This window comes from Gopherus flavomarginatus, chromosome 2 (genome assembly GCF_025201925.1).
Source record: "Gopherus flavomarginatus isolate rGopFla2 chromosome 2, rGopFla2.mat.asm, whole genome shotgun sequence".
NCBI classification, from domain to species: Eukaryota; Metazoa; Chordata; order Testudines; family Testudinidae; genus Gopherus; species Gopherus flavomarginatus.
The window spans coordinates 127886230-127902516 of NC_066618.1; the positions used below are offsets into that span (position 1 = coordinate 127886230).

The 16287-nt window shown below is 47.3% G+C and overlaps 1 protein-coding gene across 2 annotated transcripts in view; it reads left to right on the forward strand.

Moving 5' to 3' along the window:
* Window positions 1-680: 680 nt before the first annotated feature.
* SLC12A7 (solute carrier family 12 member 7) overlaps window positions 681-16287 on the forward strand; it is a 283899-nt gene continuing 268292 nt past the window's right edge. For both annotated transcript variants that reach the window (XM_050938142.1, XM_050938143.1), the window contains exon 1: window positions 681-856. In XM_050938142.1, coding sequence (XP_050794099.1) covers window positions 748-856 — 109 coding nt within the window. In that variant the 5' untranslated portion in view covers window positions 681-747. The remainder of the gene's footprint in view (window positions 857-16287) is intronic.

The following is a 16287-nucleotide window of genomic DNA, read 5'->3' on the forward strand; positions in this document are numbered from 1 at the left end:
CCTGGAATGAGGCAGCAGCATGCACGTTCAGAGATAGAAACACAGGGAACTTTTACAGCTGAAATGTAGGCACACTGATTTTGTGTGTGTGTGCCTAAAGCATTCAGTGGCAGCTGAGCTAGAGTTTTGTTAATACTAGAGGTACCTAAAATCTGACACTCAGGTGCCTAAAGAGGCAGGTAGGCACCTGGGTCTTTTGGGGAACTTGCCCCCCCCAATGTCTCTTTTCAAACAATTCTGCTCTCATTTTAGAACCTATCCTAGTCTACCCTGAGAGCCACTGAGGGGAAAACATGGTCTCTTCCGTACTCTGGCTCGCCGAGGCTTTTAGGAGTTCTCCCAGCCCAGCTGGTGAGTGTAGGGGAGAAAATCATTATGAGCGGGGCGGTAGGGGTGACCCTTGCGAACTGGATCTCGGGGGCTGTGTCTACTTAGTAGGGAGGTGCGGGTGGGTGCCCGGCCGGGCCCTGGGCTCCTCCGACTCCCTCTGTGCAGACGCTGAAGTTACTAGACATGGCAGCCGGCGGAACAGTTTGCAAAGCCCAGGGAAAAATTAAAGCCAGCGTATGGAGAGCGCCAGCCACCCCCACCCAGTGAGGAAATGACTCTCACGTGAGGGAGGCGGCAGCTCGGGGGCTCTCACCGCGCTCCCTGCCGGGAGAGGGAACACCAGGCGCCGCCGCCGCCACCGCCCCGTAGCTCCCGAGCTCTGAGCGCGGAGTCCCGGTGCTGCCAGGTCGGAAGACAATGCCCACCACTTTCACGGTAGTGCCGGTGGAGGGGCAAGAGCCGCAGCCCAGCCGGCCACTGGAGGACTCGAACCAGCAGCTGGCGGAGTGCAGTTCCGGGGAGCCGGGTGAGTCAGCGGGGCTGAGCCCCCCGGCACCGGGGGGCGAGCGGGGAGCTGCGGGGGGGTGCGGGAGCCGCACACCTGAGTTAGGATTAAGACACAGGAGGAGCCCGGATCTGCACACAAAAGGCCCTGCCGGCGGCAGCTCCTAGCCCAGTCCTGGCTCTGCTTGTGGGCAGTGTTTCCTTTCAGTTACCTGGAGGCAGCGAGGAGGGCTCAGTCTCCGGAGTCTCCTCCTCCTCCAAGCAGCGCTTTGCAGGGGCCCTTCGGCCTCCAGAGTACATGGAAGCTCTTCTGGCCACTAAACGTAACCGTCTGGCGCACGATCCAGGTGAACAGGTAGCTGCCGTAGGGTATTGGCCTGTAGCGCTGGGAGGATTGTTGTGGGGGGACTTATCCGGGCGCAGAGCAGGATGGGCCAGTGCAGTGGTTCTTGGCATATAGGATTGGATTCTCTTTGTTTCTAGTTGTTTCTCCAAGTGGTCTTAGAGCAGCTGAAAACAAAAAGGAGTAGCCTCTACCACAGGGGTAGGCATGGGTGCTGAAAGCAGCACACGAGCTGGTTTTCAGTGGCACTCACACTGCCAAGGTCCTGGCCACCAGTCCGGGGGCTCTGCATTTTAAATGAAGCTTCTTAAACATTTTAAAAACCTGATTTACTTGACATACAAGAATAGTTTAGTTATATATTATAGACTTATAGAAAGAGACCTTCTAAAAATGTTAAACTGTATCACTGGCACGTGAAACCTTAAATCAGAGTGAATAAATGAAGACTCGGCACACCACTTCTGAAAGGTTGCCGACTGCTGGTCTACTATGTGCTTTTGCTCGATAGGCACACAAGGAAGGAGGTGCTCTCTGGAGGTGGACTGGAGCTGCTAGCCATAGGTGGGAAAAAGAAATGAGGCCGTGGGCAGGATGTCTAATGGAGTGGAGCAGTGGTTCTCAAACTTTTGTACTGGTGACCCCTTTTACATAGCAAGCCTCTGAGTGCAACCCCCTGCCACAAATTAAAAACACTTTTTAATATATTTAACACCATTATAAATGCTGGAGGGAAAGTGAGGTTTGGGGTAGAGGTTGACAGCTCACGACCCCCCATGTAATAACCTTGTGACCCCCTGAGGGGTTCTGACCCCCAGCTTGAGAACCCCATGGAGTAGAAGGAATAGAACAAGTGGCTGACAATACCTCATAAAGAATCAAGTGGCAGGGACTTATCTTATGCAGAAGAGGTTGCGGAAAGTGTGCTAAAAAGTATGTGGGGCGGGGGAGAGAGTGCGGAAACAAAATGAAGAGCAAAAGTAACCAGTGTGGCTATTCCCATCCCTGCCTCCAAAGAAAAAGACAACTGGAAGACAGATACATAAATGCTACTAATATTAGAAACCCATATAAGCAATGGCTCTAACTTGCTACAGAGATGAAAAGGAAGGAAAGTGGCTCAATAGGAGGGAAGGTGGTCTGCATGACTGCAAATATTGGGAAGATGGTACATGTTATCTTTGGTAAATATGGGGTTCACACCACTACTGTCCTTAGACCACATATCTGTTCAGCCATGCATCTGCTGGCAAGAACCGTACACAGATCATTTCCTGCTGTGCTGGACAGTTTCCTGCCACTAGACAGTAAGGTGCCAGTAATTTAGGCTACTAGGTGCTGCCATCAAAATTGCATCTGCCTGAATGGTAGTGATTCAAGTTTGAGGGAAGAGCAAGACGGTACATTTGTGTAAAGGAAAAAGTAGGGTCTAATGAAACTAATCAATTCTGTAATGGGGTTAAATAGTCATCTTGAAGATTTGCCTTGAAAATGATTGAGTGCAATGGAGCAATATACTAGCAATGCTTTCCCACACATCATCCTTCTTTAATTGTAAATTCTATTAAAATACATTGTTCTTCTTTGGGTGATTGCTCATATCAATTCCAGTTAGGTGTGCCATGTACATAGTCTGAAAGTTTTTCCCCTAGCAGCACCCGTTGGGTCGGCTGTGAAGCACCCTGGAGTGGCGCCTTCATGGCGCTCAATATATGACCCTGCCAACCCGGCGCCTCCTTGATTCCTTCTTATCACTAGTGATGGTCATTGGAACTGTGGTGTCCTGCTTAGCAAGTCCTACCACATTTCCCTAGCTTCATTGTTTTTTGTTTTCTATACATATTACTTAGTTTTTAGTTAGTATTAGTAGTTAGCAGTTGGGCTGGGGGGTTTACCCTCTGTCCCAGCCGCTTTTCCTTGGGAGGGCTTACATGTCCAAGTCCCAAGGGTTCAAGCCCTGCAAGTCCTGCAGCAAGCCCATGCCAACAGGTGATCCCCACAATGCTTGTCTAAAGTGTCTGGGGGAGGCTCACCAAGCTGATCGGTGCAGGATTTGTAAGGGCTTTTGCTCCAGAAAAAAGGAGCAAGACTTTTGACTCAAGATTTATGGAGGCAGCGCTTAGACCTCAGCCTCCACTGGCATGGCAAGACCTGTGGCAAGTTCTTACAACACCACTCTCTGGCATCATGGCACCGCTCCCAGGATCAGCTTGGCTCGGCATTGCCCTGGCCTTTGCAATCTCGATCCTGGTCTTCAGATGCAGAGGCGGGACCTAGATACTCAGAGTGGGGCTGACACCGGTCAGGCCATGGATGCTCTGAGGTGGAGGCAGGGCCGTAGCCTGCAGTGGCAGGGACCAGCACAGTGGCCATTTTGAACCCTGTGGGCATACCACCATGAACTGCTGGTGCCGGAGGCTCCCACCAGTCACCCCACCCTTAGGGGTGCTGAGGAGGTGCTGTGCCCCTGCCTTCTCACAGAACCAGCTCCAGTTTCTGGTCCAGTCAGTGAGACAGGAGTTTCCTGATGAGCAGGAGGGACAGGAGGACCCTGTTCCCCCTTTAGTCTCCTTGTCCTCCTCCCCAGACAAGGCTGTTGTGGGCATTTCTGGCTCCGGACTGCCCACCATAGATAGCTGCACCCACCAGGACCTCTGCAGGGTGGCGTGCAACATGGCTCTGCAGGCCAAGGAGGTGGTGGAGTCAGAGGACCCGCTGGTTGACATTTTGGCTGCAGAAGGTTCTTCACGGGTGGCTCTGCCCCTCATCAGGACCATACAGGCCAATGCCAAGACCATCTGGCAGGGCACTGAGAGGAAGTATTTCGTTCCATTGAAGAGGTACGAATACCTCTTCATGCCACCATAGCCTTGTTCATTGGTGGCTGTGGCAGTGAACGAGAAGGAGAGGCAGGGGCAACAAGCCTCAGCACCTAAGCCTCCAAGGACACCAAGTGCTTGGACTTATTTGGGCATAAGGTGTACTCGATGAGGGGGCTACAACTCAGGATTGCCAATCAGCAGGTAATTCTGAGCCGGTATATTTTTAACTCCTGGAACTCAATGCTCAAATTCAAGGAGCTGGTGCCAATGGAGTCCAGCGACTAGTTTGGAACTATAGTGGAGGTAGGCAAGGTGGTGGCACGGACCTCTTTAAAGGCCTCACTGGATGTGCAGAGTTGGCAGTGCGCACCTTGTCCTCCGGTATCTTCATGAGGTGTAGCTCATGGTTTCAGGCCTCCGGCCTTCCTCATTAGATTCAGCAGATGATGCAGGACCTACCTTTGATGGGGCGGGCCTGTTCACAGAGCAGACTGACTCTTGGCTGCGTAGCCTAAAAGATTCAAGGGCTGCTATGCAACCCCACGCAAACACTTCAAGCCCCAACAGCAGTAGCAGTGCTCCTATCCTCCTTGGCTGAGGCAAGACTTTTACAGGAGAAGGGGCAGGAATGGCAGAAGGAAGCCTTCCAACCCCGCTTCCTGGCAGGACCAAGGCCCGACTAAATTATCACTGGGTTCTGAGCAGGCCTTTTGAAGGGGCGCCCGAGGACGGTGCACCAGCCTTGATTCCAGATCCTTCTGCATCTTTTCTGAATTGTCTGTCCCACTTCTACTGTGCTTGGTCACAAATAAATTTGGACTGCTGGGTCCTCTGCATGGTGAAAGTGAGGTATTCTCTCCAGTTCTGCTCCTACCCTCCCTCCCACCCCCCTTCACCGTCCCGCTTCAGTGATCTCTCTCACAAGCAACTCCTTATCCAGGAGGTGCAGGTGTTCCTTGCCATGGGAGCCATGGAGGAGGTTCCTCAGGAGCTAAGCGGCAAAGGATTCTACTCTAATACTTCCTAATTCCCAAGGCCAAGGGTGGGGGTCTCAGACCCATTCTAGATCTGTGCGAATTCAACAAATTCATGGTAAAGTTGAAGTTGCACATGGTCTCCCAGGATCCGGGAGACTGGTATGCCGCTCTCGACATGAAGGATGCATACTTCCATATAGCGATTCATCCCCCATACCGGTGCTTCCCACGCTTTGTAGTCTACCACAAGCATTAACAATTCACTGTCCTGCCAGTCGGCCTCTCAACAGCCCCCTGGGTATTCACCAAGTGCACGTAGGTCGTGGCTGCTTTCCTCTGTCAATAGCAGGTGCAAGTATACCCCTACCTTGATGATTGGCTGCTCAGGGGCCACATCGGGGGGCAGGTGCAGTCCCAAATCCGTTTAGTCAGGTATACGTTTGAACGATTGGGTGTCCTCCTCAACTTGGGGAAGTCGACCTTGGAACTGACCCAGAGAATAAAATTCATTGGGGCAGTGTTAGACTCAGTTCAGGCACGAGCTCTTCTGCCAGAGACCCAATTCTGAGCCATCACGTACATAGTTCAAAGCCTCCAGCAATTCCCAACCACAACAGCAAGGGGTGCTTGAGTCTCCTTGGTCACATGGCGGCTTGCAGTTACAGTTTGGGTCTCTGGCAGAAGAGCTCGTGCCTGAACTGAGTCTAACACTTGCAGTTACGTGACCCGGCATGCCAGGCTGCAGCTCAGACCTTTGCAGGCATGGCTCGCCTCGGCCTATTGCCCGGGGTGCAACAGCTTGAATTCAGTGGTCACAGTGCTAGGGCAGGTCCTCCCATCCCTCCACTGGTGGCTTAACCCTCAGGCAGTGTGTGAAGGAATCGTCTTCCACAACCCTCAACCTTCCTTGTCCCTGGTTACGGACAGATTGTCTCTGGGATGGGGTGTGCATCTGGGAGACCTCCAGACACAAGGCGTGTGCTTGCAGGAGGAGCTCTCCCTACATATCAACATCAAGCAGCTGAGGATGGTGCGGCTAGCCTGCCACGCCTTTCAGGCCCAACTACAAGACCAGTGCGTAGCAGTTCTAATGGACAACACCACTGCCATGTTTTACATCAATAAGCAGGGTGGAGACCGTTCCTCCCCCCTATGCCAGGAGGCCCTCCAGCTGTGGGAGTTCTGCATAGCCCACTCCATTTACCTGGAAGCATCCTTTCTACCAGGAGTTCAGAATATGGCTTGGAAGCTTCATGGCTGAGCCCCTTGGAACTTCTGTGCTCAGAACAAGTAAGGGAGGTCCTCCTCGGCAGCAGGAAGCCCTCCACAAGAGCCACGTATCTGGCAAAGTAGAAGAGATTCTCTTGCTGGTGTGACCAGTGTGACACCCCCCACCACCCCCCCAGGCACCTGTACCTCTCATCTTGGAGTACCTCCTACACCTGAAACAGCAAGGCCTGATGGCGTCCTCCATAAAGGTACACCTCACTTCTATGTCAGCCTTCCACCCAGGAGAGTCTGGTCAATCTGTCTTTGCCAACCTTATGGTTGGTTGCTTCCTCAAAGATCTGGACCACCTACGTCCCAGATCAGGCAGCCTGTCCTTGCATGGAACCTTAACCTGGTCCTCTCCAGGCTCATGGGGCCCCATTTGAACCACTGACAACCTGCTCCCTCCTGTATCTGTCATGGAAGGTGGCTTTCCTGGTTGCCATTACTTCTGGGAGGAGGGTGTCTGAGCTAAAGGCCCTCACCTCTGACCCACCTTACATGGTTTTCCACAAGGACAAGGTGCAACCCAGGCCGCATCCGGCCTTTCTCCCCAAAGTGGTGTTGTACTTCCATGCCAGCCAGGACATTTTCCTGCCTGTCTTTCACCCTTAGCCTCATGCAAGTAACCAGGAGCAGAGGCTGAATTCCCTCAATGTTCAGCGAGCACTAGTTTTCTAAATCAAGTGCACTAAGCCATTCAGAAAATTGAACCAGTTGTTTATAGCTGTGGTAGACCAGATGAAAGGGCTCCTGGTCTCATCTCAAAGAATATCCTCCTGGATCACATCATGCATCCGCACGTGCTATGAACTGGCCAAAGTACTGACCCTGGCTCTTACGGCACATTCCACAAGGGCCCAGGCCTCATCAGCAGTGCTCTTGGCCCAGGTCCTGATCCAAGAAATCTTCAGGGCAGCAACTTGGTCCTCTGTGCATACCTTCACCTCTCACGATGCCATTGTCCGGCACGCCAGCTTTCAGCAGAACGGTGCTACTATCAGCGTTTCCTTAATTCCACCCTACCACCTAGGTAAGGCTTGGGAGTCACCTACTTGGAATCAATATGAGCAATTATTAGAAGAAGAAAAAATGCTTATTCACCTCTCATAACTTTGTTCTTTTGAGATGTGTTGCTCATATCCATTCCAAACCGGCCCACCTTTTCCTCTGTCAGAGTAACCGGCAAAAAGGAACTGAGGAGGCGCCAGGTCGGCAAAGTCATATATTGAATGCCATGAAGGCACCATTCCAGAGGGCTCCACAGCCAACCAGATGGGTGCTGCTAGGGGAAAAACTTTCTGATGAATTTGCATGCAGCACATGCACACCTAATTGGAATGGATAGGAGCAACACAACTGTTGCGAGAGGTGAGTAACCATTTTTTTCCTGCAACTGGAACATATTAGAGCAGAAATTTTCAAATTGTGCTCTTTGTGTCACTGATGGGTCATACAGTTCTGGCTCTTCCCCTCGTTTCCAGTTGCTAAACTGCTTTAAAGACAGCTATAAATACATTAAATACTTTTCTTGTGTTATCTTTCCCTATAAATAGGCCCCTACCAAATCCACAGCCATGAAAAAGGCATCATGGATTGTGAAATCTGGTCTTCCCCTATGAAATCTCATCTTTTGTGTGCTTTTACCCTATACCAGGGGTTGGCAACCTTTCAGAAGTGGTGTTCCAAGTCTTCATTTATTCACTCTAATTTAAGGTTTCGCGTGCCAGTAATACATTTTAACCTTTTTAAAAGGTCTCTTTCTCTAAGTCTATAATATATAACTAAACTATTGTATGTCAAGTAAATAAGGTTTTCAAAATGTTTAAGAAGCTTCATTTACAATTACATTAAAATGCAGAGCCCCCCGGGTAGTGTGAGTGCCAATGAAAATCAGCTCACGTGCTGCAGGTTGCCTACCCCTACCCTATAGTATACAGGGAGACCAGCATTTCTCAAATTGGGGGCCCTGACCCAAAAAGAAGGTGTGTGTGTGTGTGTGTGACAAGGTTATTTTAGAGGGGTTGCAGTATTACCACCTTTAGTTTTGCGCCGTCTCAAGAGCTGGGTGGACGGAGAGCTGTGGCTGTTGGCCGAGTGCTCAACTCTTAAGGCAGTGCCGGCCAGCAGCAGCACAGAAGTAACGATGGCAATACCATACCGTGCCATCCTTACTTCTGCGCTGCTGCTGGTGATGGCTCTGCCTTCAGAGCTGGGCTCTTGGCTTGGAGCCACCGATCTCCAGCTTCCCAGCTCTGAAGGCAGTGCTGCCGCCAGCAGCAGTGCAGAAGTAAAGGTAGCAGTGCCACCCCCCCCCACAATAACCTTGCAACACGTCCCCCAACTCCTTTTTGCGTCAGGACCCCTATAATTACAACTCTGTGAAACTTCAGATTTAAATAGATGAAATCATGAAATTTACAAATTTTAAAATCCTGTGATGGTGAAATTGACCAAAATGGACCATGAATTTTGTAGGGCCCTGCATATAAGAAATTGCTGTAGTTACTACAGGAATGTGAGATGATCACAGATGAGAAGAAAGATGGTGCTCAAGGCAGTCTGGATTAACATGGTCTATATTAGGAGTGGCCAACCTGTGGCTCCGGAGCAACATGCGGCTCTTCAGAAGTTAATATGCAGCTCCTTGTATAGACACTGACTCCGGGGCTGAAGCTACAGGTGCCAACTTTCTAATGTGCCAGGGGGTGCTCACTGCTCAACCCCTGCATCTGCCACAAGCCGTACCCCCACTCCACCCCTTCCTACCCCCTCCTCTGAGCCTGCCATGTCCTCGCTCCTCCCCCTCCCCCCAGAACCTCCTGCATGCCACGAAACAGCTGATCAGGAGGTACAGGGGGGTGGGGAGGCGATGACTGGCAGGGCTGCTGGTGAACGGGAGGCGCTGGGTGGGGGCAGCTGCTGGGGGAATTGTTGACATATTACTGTGGCTCTTTGGCAATGTATATTGGTAAATTCTGGCTCCTTCTCAGGCTCAGGTTGGCCACCCCTGGTCTATATGATGAAAAGAATGAGAACCCGCCCCTATATTAATTGGTTATAAACTTTTATGTGCATCATAGTATGAGGGCATAAGGAGGGAGGGATAAAGGAATGTCTGACAAATCAGTTCCATAATTTTCAACTACATTTACTTGAAGGTTGTCTAGGAAGATTATAAAGCGATTTAAGAATTTAGATGATCTGAACTCATTTTTACAATGCTTAAAAACGATTCCAATAGGTATCATTATTATACCTCCTAATATAATCCCTGAATCTCAGGAACCAGATACAGTTTTAACTGTACCCTCTGGAATTACTTTCTGTTCTTTGTTGGGTACATTGTTCTTCACAAGTTTGACTGTCTTTATTCCAGGCTATATTTAAAAAGTTCTGCTATTCACTGATTGAAGAAACACTTGAATATGAAAAGCATTGTATACTATCTAACTGAACTTATATACTCCAGGATCATTTTGTGCCAGGTTTCACTAATAGTGAAGTGGTCATTCTGGTATCAATCAACCTCCATAGATCAAACACTGAAAATATTAAAATTACCTTAATGTATAATGTTTCTTAATTTATTTTTATATATGAAAAATAAAATTTGTACATGTAAATGTAATAATAACTTATTTTACACGCGGCCAGTTCTGCTAAAGAATATTATGTGAAAAAGAATATATTTATTGTCAAAATCTTCTTAAAAAGAAAAGAGAGGAAAATGAGAGGCAAATTGGGGAGAAGGGGGAAAGACTGTGGTAATCAAATTGTCAAAACATCTAACTCTTCTCAGCTTCAAGTGTTGCAAGCAGAAAAGGGATTTAATTTCTGCCATCTTCTTGGCATTGGCGGTTCTACTCAGAGAATCTCAGATATCAAAAGTGAACAAATTGATTTATTATAAAAAAGGGAGTTTCAATGGATATTTTCAACTTTAGTCTATTGTGGAATGATCCTAGCAAAGAGTAATTTATTCCTATAGTTTTTGTTATTAATGCATGGTCTGCAGTCAATATTCTGAAGGGTTTTTTGCTTTTGTTTTTAACTGTCTGCCAGACAGATTGTATTAATTTCAGGGCCATTTCATCCAATGAAAGATTAGAGCACACTTTTTTTTTTATCAGAAGCCTTTTGGATACATTTTTAAAACACTTTGTTTTGTTCAGTATATTGGATGAAACGAACAATACAAGAAGGGAGCAATACAGCAATAATAGAGTAATAGTGTCAGAATTTTCTAACTGTGGTTAAATCAGGAGCAGAATACTCTGACATTTCATGGAATGGAAGGTGGTGGTGGTGGTTCAAGACGCCTTTTCCATGGTATTTTTTGTTTGTTTTTCCTGGTGCTTTTCAGTCTGATTTTAATGTTAACTATTTGAAGAAATTTTGTTTATACTTAATTTTCATGAATGCATTTCTGTCTTATTTGAAAGCATTCTCTGGAACAGATGATGTAGTTTCCTGTAGACAGGAGTTAGCTGTCAGAGGTAGAGAAATCATTTTAGTTTTTCCGTCAATTCTACGGCAGAATTTTACCAAGTGTCTTCTGTGAATATTTTCTAGCACATCCAGTGAATGTTTTACACTTACCTACATAAGGCTTATATACTAGAATTTTGGTTTTGTTTAACTTTGTTACTACTGTTTTCCATTACGGTGCAATGGTAGTTAAACTAAAGCGTAGTTAAACTGAAATCTATGATGTAACCTTAACAGGAGATTTAAACCTTTTATTTTGCAAAAATGTCACTGCAAAAATGTCACTGAAATAGTAAAAAAATAACACATGGAATATAAATTTTGAGTACCATTTGACTTTTTCATGATGGATTGATGAAAAATGAATTGATGGAGAATAATAATCATCCCTTTTGGCAGTTGCATTAGGTTGTTGAACCCTTCTTTGTCATCCTTTTGCAACAAATGCAAAAATTCTCTGCAATCTGTTGTATGTCTACATTATTGTTCCTTGTGCTGATTGCTCAAATATCAGTTATACATTGGTAGTATTTGTTCATTGATCATGTTATACTATTTTAGCTATAATTGCACATTTGTGTGTGAGGCTGAACCCCACTGACACTGATGACAATTCTGCTATGGTGTGAGCAGGGAGGGACAAAAACTATTGCCAAATACCCCTGAGCCTAGGAGAAAATGTCCTGAGCTGGGAAAGAGGAGACCAGGAATTCAAATCTCACTTCTAAGGTCTGTTTAAATTCCCATGCAATTTACTACCCTTATTATTGACTAAGGTCATGTCTACACTGCCACTTATGTCAGCAACACTCCTCTGGGCGACATAAATTTCACCGGTGTAAGTGACAGTGTGCCCAGTGGTGCAGCTGCATTGGTACAACTCTGCTGCTGTAAGCTTGCTAGTGTAGACATCGCCTAAAGGTATGTCTATACTTAAACACTACAGCTGCGCCACTGCAGCGCTTCAGTGTAGACATTACCTATGCTGATGTGAGGGGTTCTCCCATCAGTGTAAGTAATCCACCTCCTGAGGAGGCAGTAGCTAAGTCAAAGGAAGAATTCTTTCGTCGACCTCGTGCTATCTGCATGGGGACTTAAATCGGCTTAACAATACACACCCCTGACTTATGTAGTTCAAGAGACCTAATTTTCTAGTGAAGACCAGGCCTCAGGACATTAATTCCAATCTAGGATACTATCAGGTAATTGCTACTGAACACCCCACTCCCCTTGTTAAAAATAAGTTACAGCTCTTATGCAAGGTCACTGCAACCCAGAATTCATATCTCTAACATGACAAAACCCAGTCTTATTCACTGTACCATGCAGTCTTTCAGAGTGTCTTCACTAGTTAGTTATCCTATTTCTAACCACTACGTGCCACAGCTTTCCCAGACGAGGGATAGAACCCAGGATTTGTGATCACCATTATTTCACCGCTGATTACTAAATAGTTGTATAATCCTCTGGGAAAATATTGGGTCTAGTCCTCTCCAGTGGCTAGTCTAGAAAGGGACAAGCAATTACTCAGTTGCCCAAGTAACAAGGGTCCAAGATAGCAATCTGAAGGTCAAGGGTTTCAAACATAACTGCTTATCTGTCTGGGAGGATGGCGTGGTTGCATGTGATTCACACAGTAAGAAGACCTCTTCATAATTTTTTTAAGTCCAAATTTGCTTTAATCTGTACATTTATGTTGTGAATTACCAAAATACATGTATTTTACATTTTGCTTCTGAACACTATTGGCCAATCTGTATGTTGTACATCCCTCTCTGTGGCTAATGTACAGAGGGTGTGAGTCTGTAGCAGCTCTGAGCTTGAGTCTGGCTTTTTTTTAACCTCAGAAATAAAAAGCATCTTGTGCTAATTGGGTCAATCCCACTGTCAGCCAAGAGGGCAGCTGTCACACTTGCAGGAGTTTCCCATTGACATGTTTTAAGATTGAGAGGTATGTGTCATACTGGCAGGAAGGGGGGACCCAGAACAAGAAGCCATATGATAGGCAGATCTGCTGATTTAATACAGACTTGTACCATGTTGCTGCAGCCTCTCCTGGCTGTATTCAGTTTCTAGAAGTCAATCAGAGGCTATGGAGTGTTTCATGGAGATTCCTTCCACCTGCCAGGTCATGCATCACTTCTAAACACAGAGGGTTGCTCTAATTATACGTCCTTCCAGTAATTTTGAAACTGATACAATTTTATAGACGAAGAATCTACAGAGGCATGTCAGAGTCTCTTGAACTGGTCAGGTGGGTCAGCATAGTCAGGAGCAGCGTTAACATCATAATTTCTCCCTCTCATTTCCAGATAAGTGCAGCTTCCTTTTTCCCTGACTGGGGAGAGAGATCCATTAAGGCAGCAGTTCTCAAACTTTAGCAACCTGAGGAGCCCCATTTTGATTTTAAATTTTTTTGCGGATCCCCAAGGTCCCACCCCTGCTCCACCTCTTCCCTCCCCATCCCCGTTCCTCCGCCTCCCTCCCAGCGCCTCCTGGGTGTTGCTGAAGAGCTATTCCCTGGTGTGCTGTTCCCAGCTGTGCAGGAGGCACAGGATGGGAGGGGGAGGAGTTGAGTTGATCAGCGGGGCCCATGGACTCCCTGGAGTAAGGACCTCAGTTTGAGAAATGCTGCATTAAGGTATACTGAAGCTGTATAAATGAACAGTAAATTAGCAAACACCTTCATATGGCCTATAATACACTTTCACCTCCATTTCCACCAGATACCAAAAGCAATACATACGGCAACTTCATGAAGCTTACACTCTAGCACAACCTATACAATGATCTCAGCAATCTTATGGCAGAATAACTTTCCAAATGTGTGACAGTCCAGATGTGCTTATCTGTTAATATAATTTGTATATAAAGCTTATGATACCACTGTTTAGGTTTTGCACTAGTGTGTAAATTTGAAGTTGTAGTATATGTTGCTTTTTGATATCTGTTGGAGATGGAAGTTAAAGCCTTATGGAGCAGTAGAGTGCATGAAAGATAATGGGAAGGTGGAAGGAACACACAAGTTTGTCCCCTTAACTTATTTCAATGCTTTTCAGGTTTTAGTTGGATGGATTTGGTCCTGATGCAGACTTATCTGTTCATAAACAAAGTATTGATTTTTAATACATGTTCCCTTAATGTATGATTGATGTTGCTTTGGGTACAGTTCCCCCCACCCAACTAATCTGATAAAGAACTGAATTTGCATTCTGACACCTACTTGCTCTCATAGATTTTTAAAGCTAGAAGGAACCATTAGTCTTGTGATCTAGTCTTGAATTTCCCCCAGTTATCCCTGGATTGAGCCCAATACCTTTTTGTTTAAAGCATAGCTTCTAGAAAGGCATCCAGTCTTGATTCAAAGACATTAAGAGATAGAGGATTCACCACTTCCCTTGTTAATTTGTTCCAATGGTTAATCACTCTCCTTGTTGAAAACTTGTCTTATTTCCAGTTTGTTTGTCTGGCTTCAGCTTCCAGCCATAAGTTCTTGTTTTGCTAGAATAAAGAGCCCTTTAGTTCTCAATATTTTCTCCCCATGAAAGTAATTATTATATCAGAGTGAGTTAAGACCAGGTTTTTGTCTAAACCTAGACTTTAAAAAACAAAGTCTACACGGTTGCTTGGATTGACTTGAAATTTGGTGTGCCTCATCAGTATGCTGGGTACTGTCAGTGCTCCAAATTTTGGGCTATTTGACAAACAGTTTCCTGAGATACAGCCCCCTGAGGCAGTGGGGGACAATATTTCTTAAGGTTGAGAGAATTTGGCAACATTTATTTTATCACAGATAGAGATTAAATCAGGGTTCAGATCATTGCACCAATTAATGGTACTAACCAGCCCTTCGAGGAAAATCAAATTAAAACTTATTTGAAAAAGATTTTTTCTCTAGTTTATCCGGTCACAAGCCACGTTTGCTAACTGACATGCTTATAAAATTACAGAGAGTGCAGGCAGACAGAGAAGTTAACAGAATTGTTAAATTTTCACATGAGCTGCATAACTGACAGGAATAAGCAGTAGTTCTTTGATTCTGACTCATCCAGTCAGTGTTGTTCAAGTCCCACCTTAGGCAGAAATTTGGAAAGGTTGCATGGCATATTGCTAAAATCTGTCAGGGCTTTTATTTATTTATTTTATTTGTTTTGGGGTATGTTATCAAAGTATATAGTGGGGTTTTGTTTTTTAAACAAAAAGAGATGGGTATGTTTGCTGGCAGGAGGGGGTAGTTTATGGGAGGAAGTGGGAGGAATAGGGGTGAGAGATTTGGGGCTGGGTAAATGGGGATGGATGGTAGCCTACCCCCCATGTGTGCTGAGATCAGGCGGTCTCTGCCTGCTGAGGATGTCTGAGCCCTACTCCCTGCATTGCTGTGTGTGTGCCAGGATCTGGGGTTTCCTGCTCCTCTGGGTGTTTGAATAACTTTCTCTGCCCCCTTATATGAGCCAGGTTTTGGAGGGGGCTTGCCTTTCTGGGAGGACTGAGCCCATCTTCCTATCCCCCCATATGAGCTAGAATCTGGGGCTCCCGCCTCCCTCAAGGGTATCTGAGCCCTACTCCCTTCCTCCCTGTATGTGTGCCAGGATCTGGGGGGCCCTGGCAATCTATAGGGGTCTTATCCCCTCTCCCCCTCATGTAGGGTTGCCAAGTTTCTAATCGCAGAAAACCAAACACTCATGCTCCTGGCCTAAAGCCCCTCCCCCGCTCACTCTATGCCCCCTCTCTCCGTCTGTGCTCTCCTGCATCCTTGCTCCCTCACTCACTCATTTTCACTGGGCTGGGAAAGAGGGTTGGGGTAGGGGTGTGTGTGAAGGCTCTGGCTATGGGTGCGGGCTCTGAGGTGGGGCCGGAGATGAGGGGTTTGGTCTGCAGGAGGGGGCTAAGGGCTGGAGAGTGGGGCCGAGGGGTTCAGAGTGTGGGAGAGGGCTCTGGGTTGAGGCAGGGGGTTGGTGTGTGGGAGGGAATACAGGCTCTTGGATGAGGATGTGAGCCAGAAATGAGGGATTCAGGGTGTGGGAGGGGTGAGGTCTCCGGCTGGGTGTGTGGGCTCTGGGGTGGGGCCAGGGACAAGGGGTTTGCGGTGCAGGAGGGGGCTTTGGGCTGGGGCCAAGGGGTTCAGAGTGAGGGGGGACATGGGGCTGGGGCAGAGGGTCGGGGTGCGGGACAGCCTGTGGGCTCTGAGAGGGATTTTTGGTGCGGCAGAGAGACATGTTGCCTTTTCCCGGGAGCCTCACAGAGCCGGGCACGAGTCTGCCTGTCCCACTGTGGCCAACTGGACTTTGGCTGGCAGCTCCAGTCAGCACTACTGACTGGGCCATTAAGACACGTGTCATACCTAGCCTCATGGAAGCTAGGTTCTGGGAGGGTTTGCCTTACTCAGTGGTGGCGGGGAAGGGGCTGAACTGCACTTCTTACCTTGCCTATGAGCTGGGATCTGCAGAAACCCTGCCCCTCTGGATGTCGCGTTTAGAACAGGCATGCTCAGAACATGTACTAAGATTACACTGCTGAAACTGGAGTGAGGAGCTGAAAATGGATATTATGC